This window comes from Sander vitreus, chromosome 8 (assembly GCF_031162955.1).
Source record: "Sander vitreus isolate 19-12246 chromosome 8, sanVit1, whole genome shotgun sequence".
In the NCBI taxonomy this organism is placed as follows: domain Eukaryota; kingdom Metazoa; phylum Chordata; class Actinopteri; order Perciformes; family Percidae; genus Sander; species Sander vitreus.
Window position 1 is genome coordinate 30,082,737 of NC_135862.1, and position 27,268 is coordinate 30,110,004.

Genomic DNA, 27,268 nt, shown 5'->3' on the forward strand with positions numbered 1-27,268 from the left:
AAGAGTGGAGAATGAAGTGTGTTTGAGTTGGCAGTCCCTGCAGGCTGGCAACAGGCCTCATCCGTAATGTAATGTTGATCTATCTATTGTTGCAGTGCCAACTGAGCCCAGAGCTCACTATTGATTATTCTAGGGTGAAAAGAGAAACTGAGGAAATAGAGCGGAACAGCTCTGCTGAGTTTACACTCTTGAACACTGTCACACACACACACACACACACACACACACACACACACACACACACACACACACACACACACACACACACATTAGCTGTTCTTTTGCGCTGTCATGTACCTGAGCTCACACAGTCTATATGAGACATCAGAGCTCCTGTTAGTGAATGTGACTTTTGCAAGCATACCAAATAGCGTCAGTGAAGGGAATGTCTCCGCTGACTTTCACACGCTGCCTCCAAAAAGGAGTTTGGCTGCCAGCAGTGTGTCAGCACTGTACCGTACCAGCATGCAGAGTAGATCTGGAAAATGACTGTTCCACCTCAGAGAAGATGTGACAGGTCAAGTTGAACAATGCATCTATGTGCATGATGATGCCAACTTGATTTGTCCGGATCATCTTCATTATTCGCAGACACTGCCTCAGCTTCGGCTGGGGCAACCTTGATTTTATAGCAGTGGTTCCCAGCCTTTTTGGTCACAAAACAGCTCTGTCTGATGAACTCACTAACCCTTCATCGATTCACAATGTACGTACCCAAATGTATAACACTATTCATTACATAAAAGTGAATATTGTTAAGTTTTTTTTATACAATTGACCTGTCCATATTTAGGTTGGTTTGTTCAGCAATGTACTACTACTAGCCTACTAAGCTGCTAGTATGCCTGCTTAGAGTGAAGCTGAATATTCAAACATTTATCCATTACTTTTAGCTAACTATTTCAACCATTTATCCAGTACTACTTATAACTAATCATCATCATGAACTGTTTAGCAATTAGTCTAGTTTTAGCTATTTCATTCTACCATTTATTCATTACTTTCAGCTACCTGTTTAAACCTCTGTGCTCGCTTGCTAACTAGTTTTCTTTTCGTATGTTTTCTTGTTAAATCATAATTTTTTTGACCAAATACAACTGGTTTTTAAACAACTTATGGCACAGTTGATTACGTAGAACTTGCTCTTTTCACAGCAGATGTGTTGACATTTTATAACAGCAGGTGTAATTACTAACATTAGTTAATAATCCTCAATCACACATAGTTCTCTTAACACACTAGAGTCAATTGAAAGATATTATAATTTTCTTTTTCTTCTTTGTTAAAAAATATGTCTTTTTGCCGATTTTATTCAACGGAAGGACACTGCTTCTAGGGATACTTGCCCTCCTGCTCATTACAATCATATTACTTCATCCTGAATATTATCACATCTTGCAGTAAATGAGTTGAAGAAATATATATGAGTACCTTTTTTTTTCATCCTCATTCTCTTAATAGGATCTGTGGAGTAGCCTGCCCCTTTGCACAGCAGACTGGCCATTAATGAAAAAGTTCTTTTTACCTTTTTTTTTCCAGAATTTACATTCATTATGTGGGCTAATCACTGCTGACTGGAGGCAGTGTGGGAAATGTGATTAGTGTGTGAGCTCTAATTAAGTCTGTGAAGCCTCATACACTGGCAGACAGGCTCGGGGAGCTGCACGCTTAGATACACACACAGATGTAGGAAGGAACACACTTGGACTGCTCACACACATGCATTTCACGTGCATGCATAGATGTGATTATTCACGCACGCACACACACACACACACACACACACACACACGCACACGCACACGCACACGCACGCGCACGCACACACACACACACACACACACACACACACACACACACACAATCTACTGTAAAGCATGATGATGCAACAAAAAACTGCTCACTATCTGCATCTTTCCCATCTTTCCCTCACACAGAGGCTACACACACATCAGTCTGTCCACTGCAGTGCTATCACACCACCAGATCAAGCTTGAAAGCACGTGCGCACACACACACACACACACACTCTCTCACACACACACACACACACACACACACACACACACACACACACACACACACACACACACACACACACATGCACACACAGAAAGAGAGAGAGAGAGAGAGAGAGAGAGAGAGAGAGAGGTTGACTCAGATGGTTGTGGTCGGCGGCAATGCGCCCCCAGCGGCAGTGCCGCGGTGCTGCCGCTCCTGCGCCGGCGTTAAAAAGCGGCGGGCGGCGCGCAGGGGCCACAGTGTGGGGTGTGTTTGAACAAGAGACACAGAAAAGTTAGTAGCGGATTTTTCTGGCGTCTGACCTGCAGCAGCATCCGTCGAAAGCATCATGGCAAACAAAGCACAGCAGCCTCCTCACCTGCACCTGGCCGAGGTCACCGCGTCCCAGTTCCTCGACATTTGGAAACATTTCGACGCTGACGGTAGGACACTTTTTTTTTTTTTACCTTCCTAAAAGTTATTCCAAACTCAAAATGTGAAGTAAGATGATTGAATGAAACATATGCAGCCGATTGAAGGACCGACAATAATAGCCTAATTATACAGGATGCATGAAAAAAAAAATTGAAATGTATCCTCCTACAATAGAGTAAAACCGTTGTCAAGCTTAGAATAACAGACATTAATACCACATTAATACACAAAAGTGTGTCGTTCTGGGATGTTAAAGCGAGTAATTAGGAATATTAGGATGGAAAAATACATAATGTAATATAGGGTTCTGTAATCTCAATTTTGCTCTGCTATTTTAGGAATATTCTATTATAAGAACTATTATTATAGGAACTATGTTGTTGTAGTGATAATATTCTTTGTCATCGGATAAGTCCCATGTGTGCTAGGAGATAAAGTATCCAAAAGAGACGTTTTCATGCTAAGGAGCTGATATCGGAGCTGATATTTTGGATATAGAAGATCACTGCAACCCTTATAAAAGTTCTGTTAAATAAACCTGAAATAAAAATAAAAATAAATAATAAAAGTTCGACGTTTTTCGAATGAATTTCTGATGTGATAAACCCCTCCCGGCACCACGTGGTATGAGTTTATTTAATTTAATTTTCGATTGAAATGCACCTAGGCAGATGCATTATTTCTCATAAAAAAGCGTTCTAAAATAATTCATATAATTACTTAAAGACTATATATCACATATTCAATGAGCCATAAACGCTGAATAAGTCGAAGTTTAAGTTGATGCAGCCGTTATTCCTCTGTCAATTTAGTGTCATTTTCCAACAATGAAGCATTTGATTTAAACAAGCAATGATCGTGCTATATTTCAATCAATGCATCATTTAATTACAGAGTCTTTAACCTAATCATTGGCAGTTTGGATAAGTAACTGGGGCAGTGGTGGCCTAAAGGTTAAAGAAGCGAGCGACTGCTTGTCCCACCCTCATTACCACCATTGAGGTGCCCTTGAGCAAAGGCCCTTAACCCCAACCGCTCCAGTGGAGCTGCTCATTGGCCAGCAGGTCAGACTGTGGTTGTACTGGGCAGCTTCCAGATATGAATGTGGAACTGTGTATATATAATGTGACAGGTCGTCGTTTTCGAATGAGAAATGTTTTTCAATCGACTTAATAAATAAAGGTTAAAAAAAAAAACAGATAAAAACTGGCTCTGCCTGATGCTCTCTTGGTATTGATATCGGTTTCCAATCATCATGAGCAGTGTCTCAGGCGTGTTACGCAGTGGAAGTGTCCTGGGTATAAAATGGACTCATGTGATACTGATGTGATAAGGCTATCTGTCAACATGAAATCGTCCCATGTACTAATTTATTCAGCGACCCCCTCCTCCTCCTCCTCCTCGCCCACATTCTGTTCTCAATCTCGATCAGTGTCTTTTCATCCGTCCTGTTTATCTCCGTACAGATTTGTCAGCTCAGTCTGTCTCTCTCACTCTGCAAATATCTCTGTGTGCATAGCAGTATGACATGGGACAGGTTTCCTTTTTTTTTTTTTCTTCAACAAATTCATCAGGCATGTCACTGCTGTGGCTTCCATAGATATGGAAGCCTCTTATAAGGTCTAATTATGGAAATCCTTTTCTGTGGATTAAGGACACTTTGTCAACTGATAAAAGTGCCGATGAAACCCATTTGAGAAGCATTGGATACACTCAAAAGTCCACATTAGTCAACCTAAAAAAGGAGACAATTTTTGTTTTTTCTTTAAACCCTTGAGAGTCAGACTAGGACATATAAGTGATCACTCTGATGTAAAAAATAAATAAATAATAATAATACACCTGCAAACAAGGTGAGTGTGTTGCACCTCTTTGTTTTACACACATACTCCTGGGAAGTCAATCGTTATTGTAATGTGTTTTGTTGCCTGCACACACTGATATTAATTCCACAGGGAAATCAGGGCAGAATGGGGAGTTGGGGTGGAGGTGCTCAGCAGCTGAGCTCCTCAACATGAACCATGTGCAGACAAAGTTGTCATAACTGTGTTTAAGTCCTTATGCTGAGGTACTTTACATATTGTGCTTTGCAATGAGCCACTTTGCAAATCAAATACAAACAGTGTGCATCAACCGATTTGGCTACAGTGTTTGATTCCTGCTCTCATTACTTGGAGTGTCTTCTGGCTTGGCAGAAAAAAAGGAGAGCTAATTTGTTTGCTCAGATTGAGTAAACATCTCTTAAGATGCAGATAAAAATACACAGGAGGCAATGCATCTAGAGATGATGAAACCACATATTCCCCTGTTGGCCCAGGATCACATCTCATCTGGATTGCGTCTCTCGCAGCTCCTGCGCTCTGTGTCCCTCTCATCTTTCTCTGCTGTTTCTGTCAGGCCTTTCTCAATTCAATCACTTCAAAGCTGAAAAGGGAAACAACTGCAGTTTTTCTTTTGCTAATTATAGACCACTTGCTGTCAATTATTTTTTTATTAACCTGGATATGGAAATTTGGAATATTAAGCAAAATCCACTTCCTGAATGACCCTGTTATCTCAACACAAACTATTTGAATAGGCATGGGCAGCCTTTGAAAGGCAAATAGACTTTATATAGGCTTTAAATATGCACGTAGTGCCCACTTTGAGAGTTTTCCTCTGTTGCAGTTGAATTTTAGAATCAGAACCAGAGGAGTGAAGCGTCTTTGCCAGCATCTCCTGGGACTATAATGACGCAGTATCCAAAAGAGTGTGCATTTGGGCCAAAAGTGGTTTTGTAAACCTTTTATCTTGCTGGTTGGTGCATGTTTTAAGCGCTTGTGCAGGGAGACTTAAGTATATGAAAGTAGGTTGGTAGGAGCACTCTCATTACGACATATACAACTAGTTGTTTGACATTTAAATTGAATGATGTGGAAGTGAGTTGAAGTCAGCCATAAAACGTATCTGCTGGCAGTGATTATTATTATTTATTTTTTTACATCTTCACACTAATATGGCTTCATTGACATTCAGTGTAACTAGGGAGAGAGGGTTCATTTGATGGATTTGGGACAGTTTACTGCAACATGGACACACTGTAATTAGGCTGCAGCACATATAACATTTCATAGAATAACCATATGGTACCCTAAACATATTGTTGTGGCTTAGAGGCTGATTGGAACAGAAACTACTTATCCTACATCTGAAGCATAGTACAAACAGATGCTCCCTTATGCACAAATATATTGGGGTGTATGTTATTGAAAGTATGACAGCGCTCCGGCATAATCTAATCCGAAATCTATTTTTATTGTCATGGTATTTGCTTTGCAGTTAATCACATCTTACTCTGTTTAATTATCAAGCAGGCCATTTCTCTCCAGAGTCCTAAATGTCAATAAGACCCACAGGAGGGAGGCTCGATAGCAGCAAGGCATTTTACTGTCCCACTTACTGTAACAGCGGAGCTTGTATTCATGAGTTTTGATAACATCACTAAGGAACATATGCATCCACACACACACACACACACACGCGTGCACACACACACACACACACACGCGCACACACACACACACACGCACACACACACACACACACACACACACACACACACACACACACACACACACACACACACACACACACACACACACACAGGAATGTCCATGCATAGAACAAGATGCTAAGATGTTGGTTGGATAGGGAGAGGGAGTTAGATAGAAGATGACAGAAAAAGACGGCGAGTTAGAGGGAGAGGAGGGGAAGTGGATGGCATAATAATCTTTGTTAGTGTTTAATGAGGCAGCCCTGCCTTCCAGGGTTTTATTGAAGCAGCTAGTCACATCGTTTGGAGCCATCTGTCCAGCCATTCAGCATGCTTGTTGATAGAATATTGGCACGGTTTCACAGAATACCTGGGTGAAGCGGGTATACTCATTTGTCCTCTGAATAGGTACTGTCAGGGCAATAGAGCACCAGGAGTAAGTGAAATAAGGTAAGAAGAAAAAAATCCAAAAATTAGCTGTTCCCAAGTTACATTTGTCACCACAGAATCCAAAAATAATATAATGGACATCATCTTAGGACAAGCACCGTTTGACAAAAGTGTCACTCAGTCTGTCAAATGATTGACAGGCTTTCAGTAAAACAAGGTTAAGACATTGAAAAATTTCAGTTAAGTTCCTCACGACAAAATATCATCACTTTCACAAATCTAGATGATCTTAAAAAAACAAATTCAGGCATAAAATTGTCACAGTACACTGTTATCCATATTGATTTGTCCCATTTGCCAAACTCCCTGCTGAAGGCAGAATTGATTTCCATGTAATAAAAGAAGCTGCCTGAGGCTCATCACCTTTAAAATCCTAGAAAAACTATTTGCCATGCAGTACAGAGCTTCTCCTTGCGTACAACCCTGTGAACACAGTATTTGAGGAGTGATCAGTTTGCATCGTATCAGTCAATAGTCTACTCTGTTGAGCCAGAGGGGAAGGAAAAACGTTACTGGTAAAAAGCTCATGTTTGAATCAATACTGTGGCAAAACTGAGCCATGCTGGGATCTGTTTGACACCATGACACTATCACCACATCAGCGCTGATGGGTTTTTTGCATGTCAGCAATACTGAAATAAGCCCTTTGTGGTATGTTGCAATGACATAGGTTTATGGTCTGTCTGTCTCCCAGGAAATGGCTACATTGAGGGGAAGGAGCTGGAGAACTTCTTCAGGGAGCTGGAGATGGCCCGGAGAGGAGCAGGGGTGGTGAGTTCAAGGACTAGAGATTAAACACAGATACACATACTGAACACATAGGGGTGTCACGATTCTTCAAATCCACGATTCGATTTGACTTTCGAATTTAAGGTCACGATTTAATATGATTTTAACATTTTCTTTTCAGCAGTGACGGCAATGTCACAATAAGAGCTAGATGGCAAAAGGGTACTTTACAACAGCAGTTTGAGTTTTGTGTAATGTAAAGTGTAATTGAAAGCACCATTAGTGTACCGAGATGTACATGAACGCACCACAAAGTTTTAAAGATTTAAAATCGAAATTGACCACACAGGTTAAACTTGTATTGAGAACAAAATTTGAGTAGCTACCAAGGAACAAAAGAGGAACGGATGAGGAACTAACTGCTAGTAAACCATTAGTTAATGAGTAGCCTAACTCCTTATCAAATCTTATACAGTAGCTAATGATTAGTTTTTGATTAGTTAATGATTAGTTAATTGAGAAATGATTGAGAAATGAATAAGGAACAACTTGATAATTGATGAATTGTTATTCCCTAATAATTTATAATGGATGACTTTATACTGTAGTAGATCATGATTGTGAATACTGTTACTAGGTTGTCCCTTATTACTTTAACACAGGACTGTAGTTAAGTCCACCTTTGTTGAGTCCAAGACAAGTCCAAGACCAGAACTAGTCGAGACGGAGTCCAAAATGGTTTGAGTCCAAGTCAAGACTGAGTCCAAATGAGAGACAGTCAAGACCAAGAAAGAAAGGATCCAATTAGGCCATATTATTTACTTTAAGTATAACAATTTAATTTAAACACATAGCATAAAGCTAAAGTGCAACTTTATATTTTATATGTTGAGTCTTTTTATTCTGGTGTAACAAGAACATTCTGGACTGCCAATGGAAAATGTAACAACACACATGTCACAAAAAAAAAACTGACATGTTCCCATTCTTGAATTTATTACTTGTCCTGTATAATCCAGAGTGCAGTGCTGTGTCTGTGGCCAAATTGAAAATGATTGATACCTGATAATTAAGGTATATGACGCAGACAGGCGTATACCAGGCGACCAATCTCGATGCCTGTTCTTGATGGATTATGAATTAAATCAATACCTGTTTTCTGAACAAGCACACTTCATCAATGGTTTGGTCAAGACGAACTAGAATATTTGGCGAATCCAATGACGAGTCCGGTACAAGTCTGAGTCCAAATATCAAAGAGTCCAAGACAAGTCCGAGACAATAGAAAAACGTTTTGAGTCCGGACTTACTGTGTACTTTTACTTCAGAGGAAAACATTGTACTGCTACATGTACCTGACAGATAAATGTTACTGGTTACGTTGGAGATTCAGATTTTAATCTCAAAATATCACAATTAAAATATGATGCGTTACTATTCATGAAACTATCCAACATTATATTAAAGTTGAAAGCTCCACCTTGAACAGACGTAAGATAAATGTAAATACTTTGGGCTGATATAATGCCTCTCTTTTCACTTTAATAGTTTTACTACTGCCAATACAAACATCCCTAGTTAGAGAAAGCAAGACGCTGTTCGCCTGGGGCCCCCAAATCATTATATTATTATATTGAACATTTCAGTTAATCTAGTCTCACAAACACCACTGACTTTACATAACATTTTGTCTGATATATCTTATCATTATCTGATGAAAAACACAGCTGCCTTCTGACAACATCATCCTCACTTCACACCTGTCCTGCTACATACAGACAGACACGCGAACTAAGCAGACAACTGTTTCCGGCGGTAATAGGGCTGAAAATTGATTAAAATATTTATTCGCAATTAATAGCATGATTGTCCATAGTTAACTCGTGATTAGTCTATATCCACAATTCCGCCAGATTTCACTCATTTAGGCCCGATGTCCGTTACCTTGGGCTTTCTTTGTGTTGACATTTTAAACTGCGGCCGATTTATGAGGACTATGGTTAACCTTTTCTCAGATCTCTGCAGGGTAAATCCAGACAGCTAGCTAGACTATCTGTCCAAGCTGAGGTTTCTGTTGCACGACTAAAACAACCTTTGAACGTACACGTTCCTTCCCGAGGCTATTTTGCAGAGAGCTGTTGCTCTGTACAGCGCCTAGCGCTGCCCAAGACGATTGTGATTGTTTTAAAGAAATGCCAATGAACTAGAGCACGTTTCTCTCCCATCCCTTTGCTTGGCCAGCTCCAAGATGACGTTATCTTCTGCTTAGAAGTGCTGAATTTACAGCACAGCAACTTAATAAGATATAGTGTCTGGCTTTTGGTTAATACGATATAGTGTCTGCAAAAAATTCCCTTTTATTGAGTTTCCTTTTTGCAAAATGCTCTGAGTGAATTTAAGCTTTGTTTTTATTGTAAAGGGTAGCCATGTGGAAGAAGTGAAGCCAGCGTTATGCCAGTGTTTTTTTCCTTCCATAACCTTTATTGTGTGGTTGTTTAGTTTCATTTAGATTTTGCTAATATCCAACACTGTCCAAACTGCTCCAAATTCCAAATGTCAAGTTCACTGGGTACCCAGGAAGCCAAGTGTAAAGTAGATTGTATGAACCGTTCTCGAGATATTTGAAAGACAAAACACACACACACACACACACACACACACACACACACACACACACACACACACACACACACACACACACACACAGAGGATCCTAGATTTATAGTTAGATCAAGGAATTACCTATTACGAATTCATCAATTATCAAGTCATTCCTGATTCGCTCCTCACTCTTTTCTCAATTAACTCATCATCAATAACTACTGTATAAAATTAGATTAGGAGTTACTCATTAACTAATGGTTCACTAACAGTTAGTTTCTCAATCGTTCCTCATTTGTTCCCTGGTAACTACTCAAATGTTGTGGCCCTTATTGTAAAGTGTTACCATGTTTTCTAGGACCCTTCAAACCCCACATTCAGAGAAAAGATGAAGGAGTTCATGCAGAAGTTTGACAAGAACAAAGATGGACGAATTGAGATGTCAGAGGTAAGGCCTCGAGGTGCTTCTTGTATTATGTTTTTTATAAGCAATAGAATATTGACATGTTGGGAAATATGCTTATTCGCTTTTTTGCCGAGAATTAGATGAGAAGATTGACACCACTCATATAGTCATATCCAGCAGCTGGCTATCTTAGCTTAGCATAAAGACTAGAAACAGGGGAAAACAGCTTTCTGTCTGCTTTCTATGGTGGGTGACAAAAAAATGCAAAAAGAAAAAGCTAAGATAATTCAGGGCCAGAGGAATACAGTAGAAATGAGAGGCTTCAGAGGCTTGGTCAATACTCCAATCGATTACATAAATACAGTCTTTTTGATGGTCTCAGTTGAGCGTCAGTTTGGGATATTGCTTTCCCTCGATTTTACCATTTTGGGAGCATGATTTGAAAGAGATGCGAGATGGAGGGCTTCTGCAATACCAATAAGTTGTTAGAGAGGGGTTCAGAGTGAAAATCAGGTGCAAAGGTTTTGTCTGAACTAAAAACTTCAAGCAACATGAGAGAATAAGTGAAATGGTTTGTTTGTGAAATAAATAAATAAAAATCTAATTCAGGCATAGCCCGGCTTCTGAGGTCGCGGCTCTCTATTATTTATGTACAAGTTGCTCATTTGAAGCTTTGCAGACCAAAAGCTCCCCAGTCTCCATTTCTTCTTCTCTCCCAGCATATCAATTCCGCCATCTTGTGTTCTCACCACTTCCTTTTTACTGTCATTTCTCTCTCTAGCTGGCCCAGATTCTCCCAACTGAAGAGAACTTTCTGCTCTGCTTCCGAGAGTTTGTCAGCTCCAGTGCTGAGTTTATGGCGGTAAGCGTGTGTTTCTGAGTGTACTAGGATGGGCCAGTATATTTTTTTTAATGCAGAGCTGCTGTCCTCCCTTGCCACACTCATCGTCATTTGATCCGTTCTTTGCATTCTTGTTTTTCACTAAGAAAAACACACTGGACACACTGCAACCAACCGTACAATATAGACCAGAGTCAGTCATCCATGGAGGAGAGACAGCCTGCATATTCTCATTCCTGCCTACCAGCTAATTTCATGAAGTAATTCCCTGTGTATGGTCAAAGTTGTACTAATTAGTGAAATAAACTGGAGTAGTCTGGAATGAAAACCGCACACCCTCTGCCTCCAGTGCACATGGTTGCCCATTTCTGCTGTTAAGATATAGCAGTTGAATTACAAATCAAACGACCATCAGGAACATAGTAGAAATATAGTATAGCAGTAAAAATACTGTAGAATTGGCTGAGCACAAATAAAGGCAAATATGTGACAAGTGAGCAAGCACAAATCTTGAAAAAGACAGCGATGTAAATCCCTTCAGTAAAGTAAAAAGGGGGTGTGAATAGTTTGAAATGGCCAATTTCATTCACCATTTTGGTTATTGTGATACAGAAAACCCTCCTGATCTTGTTGTACCAGCTGCAAAACACAGATTGGCTTAAAAGAGGAAAAAGCCAATTTAATGTGAAGTGTTCGCTTTAGTGTTTTATGTACAGTAACTGGACAGTGTTAATGACTTAATGACTTAGGCTGTAAATGGTTCTCCAAAGATTCATGGGAATGTCTCTGCTGGTGCATGCAGAGGAGCTACTGACTGTTATGGGTAACTGTAGTTCACAGAGCTTTGCAGTGGAGCTGATATTCACAACTCCCAAAACTCAATGCGTCAACATCAATCATGATCAGGGTTGGGGAGTAACGGAATACAAGTAATAGAATTACGTATTTAAAATACAAAATATGAGAACTGTTACAGTTTAAATTGGTGGTATTCTGAATGCAGTTACCTTCTTTAAAATAAGGCTTTCTTGAACGGGTTACTTTGTTACCTCTGTCAAGGAGGGTATGTTTGTTTTGTTTGTTATTTGGTGAGGTTTAGGCAACAAAACGTGTTACTTGGTAAGGTTTAGTAAAAGATCATTGTTTGGGTTAACATACATTAGTCCATGGCTTTAGTTAAGAATGTTCTTTAGAAAATGAAATTACGTAGCCTACGTAATTTCAAAAAAGTCACTTTGGACACGACCACAAGTCTCCTGGGTGAACGTCCTGTGTTTGACCCATCCACCACCACCCTAGTCTATATCGATGATCGTTTCATTTCCGGGATTGCTCCGGTGCCGTCGGAAATTTCGCCTGATGTCCCTCATTTCGGCCGGATGTCCGTCACCTTCCGTTTTCTTTGTGTTGGCATTCTACACTCCGGTGGATTTATAAGGAATATGTTTAACTGCTCCTCAGATCTCTGCAGGGTAAATCCAGACAGCTAGCTAGACTATCTGTTCAATCTGAGTTTTCTGTTGCACGACCAAAATTCCTTCCCGTTATTTTGCAGCGGCACCAGGGCTCCGTCCGGCTCATAGCACTGCCCAAGATGATTGTGATTGGTTTAAAGAAATGACAATAAACCAGTGCATGTTTTTCTCCTATCCTGGAATGCTGTTTGAAATAGCCATACCCTCCACCACAACGCTGTGGAGGAAGGTGTGGCAATGCGCGACTACCACCACCCCAACCCTCCTTCTTCCACGGAATTTTTCTATTTACCCTTTATAATACTCCCTACCACTGTCGCTCTTCATACTATCTCCTCTTATAGTGCTGCGGTCAAGCAGTTGCTCTGGGCGTCTCAGGCCTTGTTCAGACTGCCAGCCCAAATACATTTTTTGGCAAATCCACATTGATTTTAAAAAGTCTGGACATCAAAAAAACACATGAAATGCAATTTTTGCTAATCGGTTTCAAACCACATTTGGAGGTGGTAGCATATTGAACAGTAAAATGTTCGAAGTAAAAGCGTTTTGGTCGTCATTCGAAGCCACTACATGCCCAGTATGTTTTGGAAAGATGGCGATTCCACTGTCCTGATTACAGAGTTATCAACAGTAATGCGTTACAGTACTGTGTTACACACAAATGTAATCTGATTACAGTAATGCGTTACTTTGTACCACGTTACCCCCAACACTGCAAAACAGTGACAGTTAGCTGAGCTAAATCAATTTAGCTAACGAGCAATCAGACATTAGCTACACACAAGTCAATCGTATGTGACTAGTTGATAGCAAAACCTCACAGAAAATAAGAAGTCTGTTCTGTTACTGACTAACAGTCAAGTTGTGTGTTTAAGAAACCACTTATATATGAAAAGTTCAAAGTACAGTATTAACAAACATAGTGCTGCAGTGAATTTTGAATAATTAAGGATTGTAGAAGTAACAAAACGCCTTCAGCAGAGCAAGATGTGTGTTGAAAGGCGCTCGTAAAAAGGAAATCCTTTATTCCACAAAACACATTTAGAAGATAAGAAAATGTCAGATTTCATGTTAGATCGGCTGCAATGAAAGAATGGAGCCAATTAGCAACCAATTACATGTGGGGAGGAGGATGTCCTTGTCTCCGGTGTCATGTTGAAAAGTAATAATGAAATGACAGGAGGAGGATGAATGAAAGAGAAGGTGTGAAGAGAAATGGATGCAAAGGGCAACAAGAGAAAGCAGGAACAGAGAAGGACGTAAATGAAATGTCGATGGGAAGCTGAGAGCCTGAGTTTGAGAACATAAAACAAGAGAGGAGTATTAATCTGTCTTTGTTGAAGGGCACTGTTTTTTTAAAGGGTTAGAATGAGGAAGCAGAACCTTCTATTTTCAGAGTCATATATAATGGATAACACCACTGTAGCTCCTCTTTGCAGTGCCCAGAGGAGGAGCAGAGGGGGAAGAGGTGGAGAAGGAGAAGGGGGAATGCCATCCATCTTTGATAAGGAGCCCTTCCTTCGGACAGGGACAGCTGCTAGATTAAAACATTCATTAAAATGACTTTCTCTCCCTCCCTCATTTCTCTCTGTCTCTGGTTGCCCTCTGCTCTGTATGCGGGTGAGTGGGATTGTATTGAATACTGTGTGATTAAAGGGATGATCCAGGCTTTTGTGGTTGTCCCCTCTGGAACGATTTCTGCTCTCTCCACCAGAAAAATCAAACTCTTGGCGCAGTTAAGGAGCAAGCTGAGGGTTCGATCAGAGAGGATTTATGTTGGGGGAGGAACGAAGAGAAAAGTGTCTTTGTGCTTTGTGCATCAGTGCTGAAAAACTGCTTTCAATCCAATATCTCCATTGTTTTTTTTACATTTCTTGTAGGCATGGCGGCGATATGACACAGATCGCAGTGGCTACATTGAAGCAAACGAATTGAAGGTATGTTGTGATATACGATTCTCAATGATAAAATATATTGTAACTCATTCATGGTCATGGCTTTTATGTGATATTTCTCATCATATATCTACATTTGCATCCCAAATGCTAGCATGACCATTCAATCAATTTACAAATGCCTGTTATTTATTCATCTGCTTAATTTGTCATACTTATTCTTATTTTGTTATGTCTTTTTTCTTTCTTTTTTCCCCCACACACATTCAAATGCACATTCAAATGCTCACTAGCAGAGCACCCACCCTTAACTGTGATTATCAGACAGTAGTAGCTAGCAGCCGCTTAAGTAGCTACTTATACTATACATCCAGTCTTTTTTTTATATAATATTTTATTTATATATTTACATATATGTATACCACTGTAATAGTCATGTTATTCTGTTTTTGTTTTTCCCTGGATGTATTTCCCATGCCCTTTTTGATCATTGAATCATTTTGAGTGGAAAAGCGCAAAATGTCTTAACCTATATGGATTTTTTGTTTTTGTTGATCACCCCCTCTATGTTGTTGTGCACCATTAAAAAGAAAGGAAAGAATAACAGAATTTTTTTTTTGTGTTATGATACTGGACTACTAGCTAGAAGCTAACGCTGTGAGCAGTTAGCCACCTCGTTCTCAATGACAAAACACTACTACAAAACACACAAGTTCACCTTAATCTACAAAAGAAATTGTATATAACTTACATTATATTGCAGTATATTTAGAAGAAGTCTCCCGGCTAATCCTGCCTTGTACTGACCGAAGTTGGAGAAACAGCTAGCTGATGTGGTATTAGTTAAAGTGGTTAGCACACACCAAATGTTTCGGCCAATGACGTAGATAGCCCTGTCGATTTTGACCAGCTCCCCGGAGACTGAAGGCAGGATACATTCAGAAACCGTATCTCACTCAAAACAGCATGGATGGTTTTTTTTTCTTCCAAGTTTGTATGTGTGTGGAAGCACCAGAGACACAACATAACACCCCAAATCCCAGAAAAAGTTTTTTTTTCATAATATGGGCACTTTAAGGCACTTAAAAAAAATTTAAAAATTGAAAATTGGACATTTTTATTTTAAAGAAAATCTTTACCAAAGATAAGAAACCGATTTGCTGAATATGGCTTAAGATGTAGTCCACAGATAATCAACATTTCAATGTTTGTCACTAAGTTTCAGTGCAATTCACCTTTTTTTTATACATGTTTGATACGTACTTGAGCACACGCAACAGGCCAGGCAGCAGCTTTGAAAGAAGAGTTAAGTTGCCGCTCCACAGGAAATCCCCCAATGACCACCACGCGTGTTTATTTCCAGTGAGGACTCAGATGAAAAAGAATTTCAGATCGCACAAATGTTATTCGCTTCAACACCTCTAGGAAATGTTATAAAGGAAAGTGCTCTACACTGGGGAGTTAATCATTACTTGGGTCAGTGATTACGTGTCACATACAAATTAGGCTGCTTAGGTTGATATGGGATCACATTTCTTCCAGCTGACTAGGTGCAGATGAATTACTCAGGTGTGGCTTTTGGAAAGCTTTGGGAAAATGCAGATGAGATAGCAGGCAGCAGACATGTGTCTCACCTCACGGGCCGTAGCCAGGGTTTAGAAATGACTGAGGTCCAAAAAAAATTCTTTTAATGGAGTTTATTTACTGCATTGTATGAGCAAAATTCATACCAAAATGTAACCTACGAACACAACCTCAGCAATACACTACACACAAACTCATTATCTATCATTAAATACATACAGAGGGACCTGTTGGCAAAAATACTTTGTATTAAAGCTGCACAATTTTTCCCTGTCAGTAGTGGAAAGTAACTAAGTACATTTACTCAAGTAGCTACTGTACTTAAGTACAGTTTTGTGGTACTTGTACTTTACTTGAGTAGTTCCATTTGTGCTACTACATTCTTCTACTCCACTACATGTCAGAAGGAAATATTGTACTTTTTAATCCACTACATTGATTACATTGGTTACTTTTTACATTAAAAAAAACATATGATATGCTTGAATGATAGGATGCAGTAGGCTATACTATTAACCTACCCAGTAGTATAAAAAGCATCTACAACTGGCTCCACATTGACAAATTACAACATTAAAATGCTCTTAAATGTATTTGTTTGTGATAGAAAAAGATTAAGAAGTGTGCGCTCACTTATAAAAGAATATATAAATATATATTTATAGTTTCATATCTGTGATATATTCTACGGATAGGCTATATACATTGAAACTATAGTAAAAGGTGTCAGTTATGAATGTTGCTGGTATGATGTTAATATCAGATCATTTTCACTGTCTATTTGTGCTGAGAACTGTGCGCCTCACACGGGGCTCACCTACTCATGTGCGGCTGCTCTAACCTGTTAACATGGGCGCCGAAATGAAAAGCAAGAGGTCCGGGGCACTCCCGCGCTGCTCAGGTAGGCCAACACATCCTGTGGCCCCGCACAGAAAGCTGTCAGTTTCAAACATAGAGTGTACATTAAAGAAAACGGTTTCACGTCATTCAGATGCAGATATACAGTGTTTTTTTAAAAATAAATAATTACTGAGGTCCGGACCTCTGTGACCTCATAGCAGGCTACGGCCATGCTTACCTCATGACTGTGAGCAGACGTGGAATATCTGGAATATCTGAGTATATTGACTGAAGTGCTGAAGACGTGATGTGAAAATATATTGAAATAATGACTGCACTACATTTACTGTACCCAGGGGCAGAGCCACATGTTTGTAAACCTTCGGGGCTCAGCCCAAACCAAGGGGGGGGGGGGGTCCAGGGGCATACTTCATTTACTGGCAGCTATATGCACTATTTCTCATGCCATTTGACAATAGAATGTCTAAAAATCTGTACATCATTTGGGGGAAAAAAACATGATAGTTGCCAAGGAATAACAATCAACATCCTGTTTTGTATCTAATTGCTCTCCAACTGTCTTCATCATTCTGAAACCAGAACACAACAAATGTTGAGGATGACTACTTTTCACTTCTGCCACCCAAAAGAGGCCAAAAATTGCCTGATGTTACTATTTAAAGTAACATAACATAGGTAGGGTAGGAATTGGGCATAAACTGAAAAATATCTTGAAACCCATTTTTAGTAGAGTTCACAGAATGAATGGCGATATTTCCCCAGTAATAGAAGTTTTGCTCCATTGATTTGCTGGTCCAGTCAGAGAGACTGAGGGGAAATGACACAAAGCTGAAGTTATTTTAAAACCCTTAAGGATTCGGTGCTTTGAGAAAACATTCGGGGCTGGAGCCCCAGCAGCCGCCCCCTCGCTCCGCCCCTGACTGTACCTAATGGCTGTATTTACTCTTTACTTTGCAGATTAGGGTTCGACATACAAAACACAAGACCAATTCATAAAATACCACTGATTTCATTTATGTTTGTGTCTATCTTTCTTTCCCTCTTTCCATCTTTGTGTTCCTACACTTCTCCTGTCCTTGTTGCTTTTATCTTTCCTTTATCTACCTTCCTTTATCAAGTTTTATGTTTGCAAGAAAGTAGATTAAATAAAGCTTTTGCATTGCTGTGGGTTTTTTTCAATGGTGAAAACCGAGGACCCTATACATGCCATACTTCTGCATGTTCTTCCTCATTTCTTTTTTTTTTTATCCACACGTGTCTCTGTCCTCAGGGCTTTTTGTCAGACCTGCTGAAGAAGGCTAACAGACACTACGATGACCAGAAGCTCCAGGAGTACACACAGACCATAGTAAGACACACACACACACACACACACACACACACACACACACACACACACACACACACACACACACACACACACACACACACTCAGCTTAGGGTTTGATGTTAATAACTGGCAGACAGATATTTACTCACTGTAAGACGATGTTTCAGTCTGTGATATTTAATGAAAATATTACTGCATATGTGTGTCTTCGTCACATATTCAGCTCTTATCTGTTTGGCTAAACTTTATGCTCAGTATCACGAACATAAGATTTTCATTTTATATTGATTTTTACAAAAAATACACAGATTTCTTAAAGTGACATGGTCAGTTTAGAGTTTGTTTTACCAACCAGATTTTATGCGATTCAAAAGTTGTGTTCTCTCCTGCAAGAAGACACTGTTCACCACAGTGTAGTAAAAAAGATCCTTCTTCAGCTCAGAAAAAGCTTCCAGTAACATAGGTAGGTAGGAGGTAAAAAAATTAAAAATAAATAGGGAGAAAACACAAATGAAGTACTGATTTTGCACCAGCATCTCTCAAAGTAGTGAAAAAATAACTTGAAATGACTAAAAAAAGTAAAATCTCAAAAAACAGCAATGAATCCTAGAGAAACACAGCCATATGCAGTCTTTATGACAGTTATGTTTCTAGTGTACGTCGGGCCTGAGGCCCTCAGGGGCCTGTCGTGTCGGTGGCAGCGGTGCTGTGCGGCTGAGTGGTCCTGACCCATCATTTCCTGCAGGTTGTGTGTTTACAGCACAGATGTGCTAACATCTGTTTCTTCCTGGAAGACCCAGAACTGACCTGACTTGATTTTCTGAAGCCGTTTTCTGCAACACACTTATAGATACACTTGGTCATTGTTTCATATTGTTTCTTCATGCCTTTATTACACATTTAAGCCACAGATGGTAAAAGCTATTATCGAGGGAATGCACCAACTTGATAGCGATTTGCTAAATAATAACAAATAATCATGAATACATAGGCACCAATATCATTCAGGTCCAGCAGTGAAACCATGCTAGTATTTACACTATGCTAGGAATGTCCTATGCTAATAGGGATCCTCTAGTGAAAATTACAACCTGCAGCAAAGGTAAAATGATGAGTCATTTTATTTGGCATGTGGCTAAGACAGGCATTTTTGTGTAGGAGATGTGGCAGTTAAAATGTAAAACATTCAAAACAAATGTTTTTACTAAATCTGCACCTCAGTCTATTTCTGTTGGATATTGTGAGTAGCATATCACTCAACACATCTGCAAATAATTAATATATACTTTTCACAAGACATTAAAAATGGAAATTCTGTGTCAACAAATTGGCCACATTTGAGATGAATTGTTTCATACCAAACATAGGTGCCACCACCAACCAACACCTTTTCTTTAAGGGAAATGTCATATAAAAGAAAATCTAAATTTGCAAAGTCTTTTGTATTCTTTCCTACAGAAGCGTATTGCTGCCATGCCATAAAAAGAAACACGTTATAACATTGTTATAACAAGACATTTTTACTTTTTAACAAAGTATTTTCACGTTATAACAATATATCTTCACGTTATTACGATATACAAACTTATCCGGTTGTAACAATAAACGTTTGTTTATATATTATTATAAAAATAGTCAGAATTCTAAGAAAAAGTCAAAACTCTGAGAATAAAGTCAGAATTCTGAGATTAAGTCATCATTTACTTGAAAGACTTTAATCTCATAATTCTGATTTTAAACTCAGAACTCAAATAATCTTTTTCACATGGCCCTAATCCTCTTCCGTATAACTCTAACAAAGTATTTTTGTTACCTAAACTTAACTAGTTCCCTTTCACAACGCTAACTACGTCTCGCGTGGTCACGTGTTACGGTCACGTGTTACGGTCATGTGTCTAAAACAGCCACCGTGCGGCCATTTCACAACGTTAAATAGAATGGACATACAGCGTATGTTGTTTTGGAATGTTATAAGAATATAAGTTATCACGTTATACCGTAAAACGTTTTATGTAATAACAAAAGTTATCACGTTTTAACATGAAACATTTCATATTGTACAATAAACCTTTCTTGTTTTAGTTTGTATGCTGTAATAACTTGAAAATATCTTGTTATAACATGAAAAACATTACACATAACAATAACAATAAGCTTTTCACATTATACCGTGATACTGATCAGTTTCTCTTTTTCTGGCGTGGCAGTAATATGCTGCTGTACTTTTCCCCTAAGTCCCTTTCTAAAAAAAAAAGCACTCTTGGGTTATTATTCTGTAAAAATCACCATCAGCTGCACTGGCTGAAATGATTGAAGCTTTTTTCATGGACAGTCCCTTTACTGGTCCTCTGTTAAACATCTAGAACTATGAAAAAAAAGATGTATAACAAAGATGGAAACTTAATGGCTGTCCATTCTATTTCTCAGTCAATATAATTTATGGGACCATATTTGCCTCCAACTTGACAGTATATACCTATAAAAAAACTTTCCTTACGGTCTCTTTCTGTCTCTTCCTATCTCTGTTCTGCTTCCACTTTGTAGCTCAGGATGTTTGATCTGAATGGAGATGGGAAGTTGGGCCTGTCAGAGATGGCAAGGTAATGTGCAATTTTACTTGCCTCTGTTCACTGTATAAATGCTGAAACACATTGCCTGCTGATGTTCATTCACCATCTAACTATTGGGTCCGCCAATCTCCCACAGGCTTCTCCCTGTTCAGGAGAATTTCCTACTCAAATTCCAGGTAAAAAGAAATGGCTACATTATTATACTGTACACAATTAATGTCACTGAAGTACTTAATATGATGTAGCCACTATGTTTGAATATTTATAATATACTTGGTTGACTTTTGTCTTACTGTGACTTCTGCAATTTGTAGTCTGATAAGTCAAAGTCCACCCTTGTTTTTACAGGGTGTCAAGTTGACTACTGAGCAGTTCAATGCCATTTTTGCATTCTATGACAAGGTAGGTGACATTTTATTCAAGGTGGCAATAAATATAGTTGTCGTCTGCTTTCCACACACTCCCAAACACACAGCTGAAGTCTGGCCCCACTTTTGGGTTAACTTCTCTTCCACTAGCATTTTGGCACAGACATTTTATTCATCTGCCATACTGAAAACTAGGGTGCTCCTGGGAAACCCTGTCTATATATTCTGAGCTAACGTTTTTATTTTTAATTTTTATTAACCTTTATTTATTGAGAGAAGGTTCACTGAGAGGCAACCTCACAGTCACACAGTTACACATTCATACCTAGAAGCTGCCCGATACAACCACGGTCTGATCTGCTGGCCGCTGAGCTGTTACATTTGAACTCTTCATCATCGATAATCAGAAACCATTAACAAATGTTATTTACTACATCCCCCATGAGTCTTATTCATGGGGGAACTATTAAAGGATCATGGGAGCTATTGTTCAATGTTTTACCTTGATTAAAATAATAAGTTATGTTAGTGGATATAAAGTTAATTGAGATGAGGCTAGTGGAATAGATGCTAGCTTAAAAAAGGGGTGGGACCTATGGGTGGGACAGGTAGGTCTGTGTCTGTAGACTGTACTGTAAAAGTTAATATGCTACATGGTGAGAGGACTTGAGGGATGTATATTTATACTGTAAAAGAAGAACAAATTGCTACACAGCTAGAAAAAATACTCAAGTTGTCTGGATGACTCAGCACTGTTTGTTTTGGAGTTTCCCTTTAAAATCATAAATGTAAATTCCTTGTTTTGTGTCGAGGGCGCTCCCTAACTACCTAGGGAAATGCAAATGGAAATGAGTTAGGCTTGGCACACCCGTACCTTTGTAAAGAGCTCAGGGTTGTTGAGCTGTGGTTCAGTTAATGGCCATATTTTCCACATTAGCAGTGGATTGGTGGGGAGAGACTATAGGGCGAGGGTTGCACATCTGTTAAATCATTTTTCTTGTTTATGATACCTTATGAGTTTTTGTCAGCCTGAGGGGCCAGCCATACTGTAATCTAGGTAGCTATGAGGCTGACTCAATCTTAGAGGAAATAAACAACTCAATTCGATGTGGCATAGCACCAGTGTTCCAGTTAGCTCTGTTGTTAGCTCAGTTCTTATGTGCTAAATGCTTCTGTATAGCGCTATTGTTAGTTAGTGATATACAACATTTTAATTGAAATTTTAAAATGAATCTACTCTCTAATACTGTTTTTGTGCCAGTGATGTAGCCACTTCATGACACATTTGCGTGTCATTGTGTGTGGCAAATATGCATAATACAACCATCTTTTGAGTATGTAGTGTGTTCACAGTACCAAGTTGACTATAGTAAAATCCAGTATGGATACTACAATTGCTTGATTTTTTAGTGAAAAAACATACATCATCTGTATTTGTAAAGTTTCCATTTGTACAAAATTGTACCTTGCATTTAGCACTGTCAACATAATTACTTAATGAATATTGTAGAATATTTGCTATTAAATTGGGACACAACGTCAGTCTTTGGTCCGTTGGAAGGAGGCGATTTGGGGTGTCCAGTGGAAGGGGAGAGGTTTGTTTTTGGTATGTGAATGGAGACAGGTGGTTGTAATTAAAGATCTATTAGAGGAGAAAAATAACAGTAAACATCTTAATAATAAGGAAAAGAATCTTAATAATTGACATTTGAATATTCTGTTTTTGACTCTAATAATAAAATAATCTGACACTATAGTTCCATGGCTACAAAACCTAGACATAACATCACTGGCACAAGGACCACATTTTACTACACTGTACTTTTATCTGCCAAAGAAGGCCATGTTATATGGTTGAAAGCTCCAGACAAATTTTAGAAAAGTTAATGTTCTAAGAACTTTTTGTCAAACTAGTATTTCCAAGGTGAATAATGAACCTTTAAGCTCTTTATTTCTTGCCACTGTGTAGGCCTTACCTAACAGGACAGGCCTTCAATGCAGTGGCTGGGTAGTTGCTTGCATGTTCATGTCTCAGGATTGGACTAAAGACAAGCACTTGCTCGAGCTCACTTGCAGGGGACAGGGTTGAATGTTCAATTATAGATGAGCTGCTGTGGTCCATTCGTGTAGACTATCTCTGCGAATGGAGCACTACCATTATGGATGTAATTAGTTTCATCATTTTGTTATGAGCTCAGCACCTGCAGCTGAAACACAGTGAGCTGCTGTCACTTGTGCTGAGCGATCGTAAGAAGGGCAGAGTGTGGCCGGTCAGCTGAACGTGAACATGGCTCACAGTGCCACAGTCCCAAACTGTGCGAGGATTTGAAAATGTCTGACATGCAAGATGGCATGCAACTTAGACAGACCAGTTGATACCTGATGTTGCTCTGCTTTCCCATATCTCTGTAGAGCACGGGACTTTCATCCTTAAAGTGAAAATAAAATAGAATTCATACTTTATTCCCAAGATCTGGGAAACTTCAGTCTAGCTTTGTAGACATCAAAGAGCATCTCCCAAAGTAAAAAATAAGATTGGCAAGCCACTGAGCTCTGAAGTCATCTTGAGACCGGGCCTAGATGAACAGAACATGGTTTTGTTCCACTTGCCAAGGGAACATTTCCAACAATTTGGATTTATTTTTTTGGCCCCAAACTCTAAACACTACTGTGAGACATACCTCATTAATTAGCAAAGTGGCTCCATATTGACTCTACAGCTAACCCCCCTTTACATAGTTGTGAATGGTAAGCCTTTTTTTAAATCATCATTCATTAATGGCCATTTGGCTGGTGCATTTATGATGGCTGCCATAAAATATTGAATGACGTTGAGCAACATAGCAGGGCTCAAAAAGGCTCAGAATCTAAATATAGCTGGTGCACACTGTACAGGAAGGAATGCAGGATTCTTTGATGAAAACTAGAAAAACAAGGTGCAGCTACATAATGTTGAGCTGTAGTTTAAATCGCTGCACTTTAATTATGTTTTGCAGTCTGCTCGCTGTCTACAGATCAGTCCAATGATCCTGTCCTCAAGACCATTCCTTTCTGAATGTTTAGAGATGAAAATAAAATTTGTGGTGTGTTTCTGTTAACTTCTTTCAGGATGGGAACGGCTACATTGATGAGCAGGAGTTGGATGCCCTGCTACGAGACCTTTACCAGACAAACAAGAAGGTGAGATGGGGGCTTTGGTGAAGGTTCACAGGCATTTTGTATACAAGTACATTCTGTGGCCCTGTGGCATACTGTAAACACGATGCACTTTTGTGAGCTTAGACCTGGCTTGTGACTTTTTGCACTGATACAATTTCTCTCTGATCATTTAAGCTCCTCTCAGTTGTTCACACACTGTGCATTCTGTTTAATATTACCGTGTTTCAAAAAAGAAATAAACAAAACAGAAATACACCCAAAAAGCTGTATTTTAAACATATCTCTTTAATACAAGCTATGCCTGTATGGTAGACTTACAATAATAGAAGTAGTAAACATTAGACAAGCTGCATGTGATGCAGGTGTCTTCTGTAGGTTGATGTGACATCACCGCTGTCTTGTTGTCAGGATGTGAGGCCAGAAAAATAATACAGGACAAATTGTTCAAGAACAAATTTCAAGTCCAGCATCTTGAATTTCAAATGTTGTGTCACACGCTATTACAAAGTCCCTCACCTTATGTCATATTTAGTATCTCCAGATCAAAACAGTGCAGAGACTTACTTTTTTGTTGTTTAGAAGCAGAGAAATTACGAGGTCCTCCACAAGATTGTAGGCCATCCAGAAGCTTTTTAATATATCATTGAATTACATTGTCCATGTAAAATAAATAGTTATGAACCTGTCAGGATTTGTGAGACTTGGACTCAAAAATGCAGAGACGAGGAGGTAGTGGAAGATATGGAAGATTTATTAAACGGCTTACAAACAATGGTAGTCCTGAGGGAGGCAGGCAGGCAAAAGGAGTTCCAAAAACACTCAGAAAACTGAAGACTTTGGAATCAAAACACAAGGAACTAGCCTCGTTCTGTGTTTTTAGCATGGTAACTAACATAGTCTTTCCAAAGAGGGCTTCAGTGCAATTGTAGCACAATAAAGTCAACTTGTTTTTATTGTGGTCCTACACTTCATTACAATAACAATGCTGCTTATTTAACACATATTCTACAGTACATCTATAAGGATCATTAACTGGGGAGAAGGCTGACTTTCTGCCTGAAATGTGGAGCAATTTTTCATCCAGCTAACAGCATAGCAAGCTAGCTAAAGCAAATCAAATCTGCTCGCCACAGTTGTCACCACGGACGGCAAAATCAATAGTGATGGGCTAAAAATGCAATGCCTTCTTTTGTCTACCTCTGTCTGAAATCATGCACTCATTTTCAAAAGTTTCAAATATGCCCCCTGTTACCAGTGTAAACTGCGTGTGTTGTGTTGTGCGGTAACAGAAAGCTTTTAGCAACAAATAATCTGATCACCCAGGACAATACTGGTTAAATTTAGTTTCTAATAAAGCATTATTATCTTTATCTTGATTACTGTCACTAGTTGGCCCCTTCAGTTTTACTGACTCTATATCATAACCCCCATTCTGTTGTTCAGGATGTGGACGTGAAGAACCTTACGGGCTATAAGCAGAGCATCATGACCCTGTCTGATGGAGGGAAGCTCTACCGTGGCGAGCTGGAAATTGTCCTCTGCAGGGAGCCAATTGTGTGACTCTTCCTCCTCTCTTGTTGTGTATCCTCATTTTCTCTGCCTGCCCTGCACTCCTGAGACCACACCCACATCCAGCTGCCTGGCAACATAGACCAGGTGCATGTGCCAGACACCCCCCCTATCATTTCCCCCAACCCCCCTCAAGTTACAACATCAGAATGAAAAGGTGCACTGTCAGCACGCAATGGCTCTTCCTCCCTCAATCCTAACTCTTCTGCCATCTGGCCTCTCAACCCTAACCATGACCTGACTGAAATATCTTCAGTAGCTTCCCACCTTCTCAACTCTGTCCCATGTCCTTTGCCATTTCTGACCCCATAAATGTCCCTGCAATCCATGCCGTGCCTGACTTGCAACTCCTGACCGAAAGCCCAATTTTCCCACAGAAATTCCCTTTTCACCTGTTGATAACCTCCGAACCCTGCCCCCGGCTTCATTGACCTCTCCATTCCTAGCTCTTTCAACGTTGCATTAGATACAATACAGTATATAGTCATATACAGTAAAACTGCAGACAGCTGTTTGAATTGATCTAATTTATAATCTGTGATGGAACTGATATTGATTTTCCCGCCTCCGTTTGTCCTGAAACCCTCTTGTTCCATTGCCATGATATGATTTTCGTTTTCAATGTTTGTTTTTGGCTGAGACTGTCAATTGAAAATATTAATAAAATGTCTTAAGATAAAATCAGTTTTGACATTGAATGTATTTGTATGAACATGATTCCGTTAACTGCCAGTGGTGGTTGTGCCTTGATGGAAAGGATAACCTCCTGGACTTCCTTGTGTCTGACAGTCTGAATATTTAGAGCAGTGGTGTCAAACTCAGTTTCACTAAGGGCCAGACTGGAAAATAAGAATCACATCAAGGGCCAGACATGTTTACTTTATTGACATTTTTTTATTTAATCAACAAAGTCAAACATCTTTGACTGTATTATTGCATGTCTCATATACTCTTCTCACTTACAGCTTGGTTGACATGAAGCCACAAAAAAGTAACTTAGCCATCAAAGAAAAATGTCGCCAAAATTTGCAAAAACGTTGAAAGAAAGTGCCAAAAGAGTCGATAAAAGTGACAAAAACTGCAGAAAAAGCGACAAAAACTAGGTGGGCCAAAATTTATTATGAACCTAAATTGTTATGAGGGCCGGATCTAAATCTGCCAGGGGCCGGATTTGGCCCGCGGGCTTTGAGTTTGACATATGTGATTTAGAGCCATGCAATACTGTGTCATTCTCTCAAAGTTACTTTTCCTGATATCTTTCTGTTGTGCTGACCTTCTGCATATCAACTTGATTATTTAATCAAGGCTTCCTAGCTTTAAACTGTTCCCTCGTCTTTAATACACTAGCGAGAGCGTAAAAAGGATTAACGATGGATATAATCACAACAAGAGAAAGATGGTGTAATATTCAAATCTATAGTGTAGAAAAACACAAAAAACTGGACTCTAATGTCGATGCTGG

General features: G+C 39.3%; 1 protein-coding gene across 1 annotated transcript; it reads left to right on the top strand.

The window, feature by feature from the left end:
* The first annotated feature begins 2,274 nt into the window (after nucleotides 1-2,274).
* Nucleotides 2,275-26,467, top strand: calb2a (calbindin 2a). Its single transcript, XM_078256171.1, has 11 exons — nucleotides 2,275-2,444; nucleotides 7,113-7,189; nucleotides 10,107-10,196; nucleotides 10,936-11,016; nucleotides 14,351-14,407; nucleotides 18,081-18,158; nucleotides 20,685-20,740; nucleotides 20,847-20,886; nucleotides 21,059-21,112; nucleotides 24,187-24,258; nucleotides 25,681-26,467. Exons 1-11 carry the CDS (start codon nucleotides 2,351-2,353, stop codon nucleotides 25,795-25,797), a joined length of 816 nt encoding a protein of 271 aa, XP_078112297.1. The 5' UTR covers nucleotides 2,275-2,350; the 3' UTR covers nucleotides 25,798-26,467.
* Nucleotides 26,468-27,268: the final 801 nt, after the last annotated feature.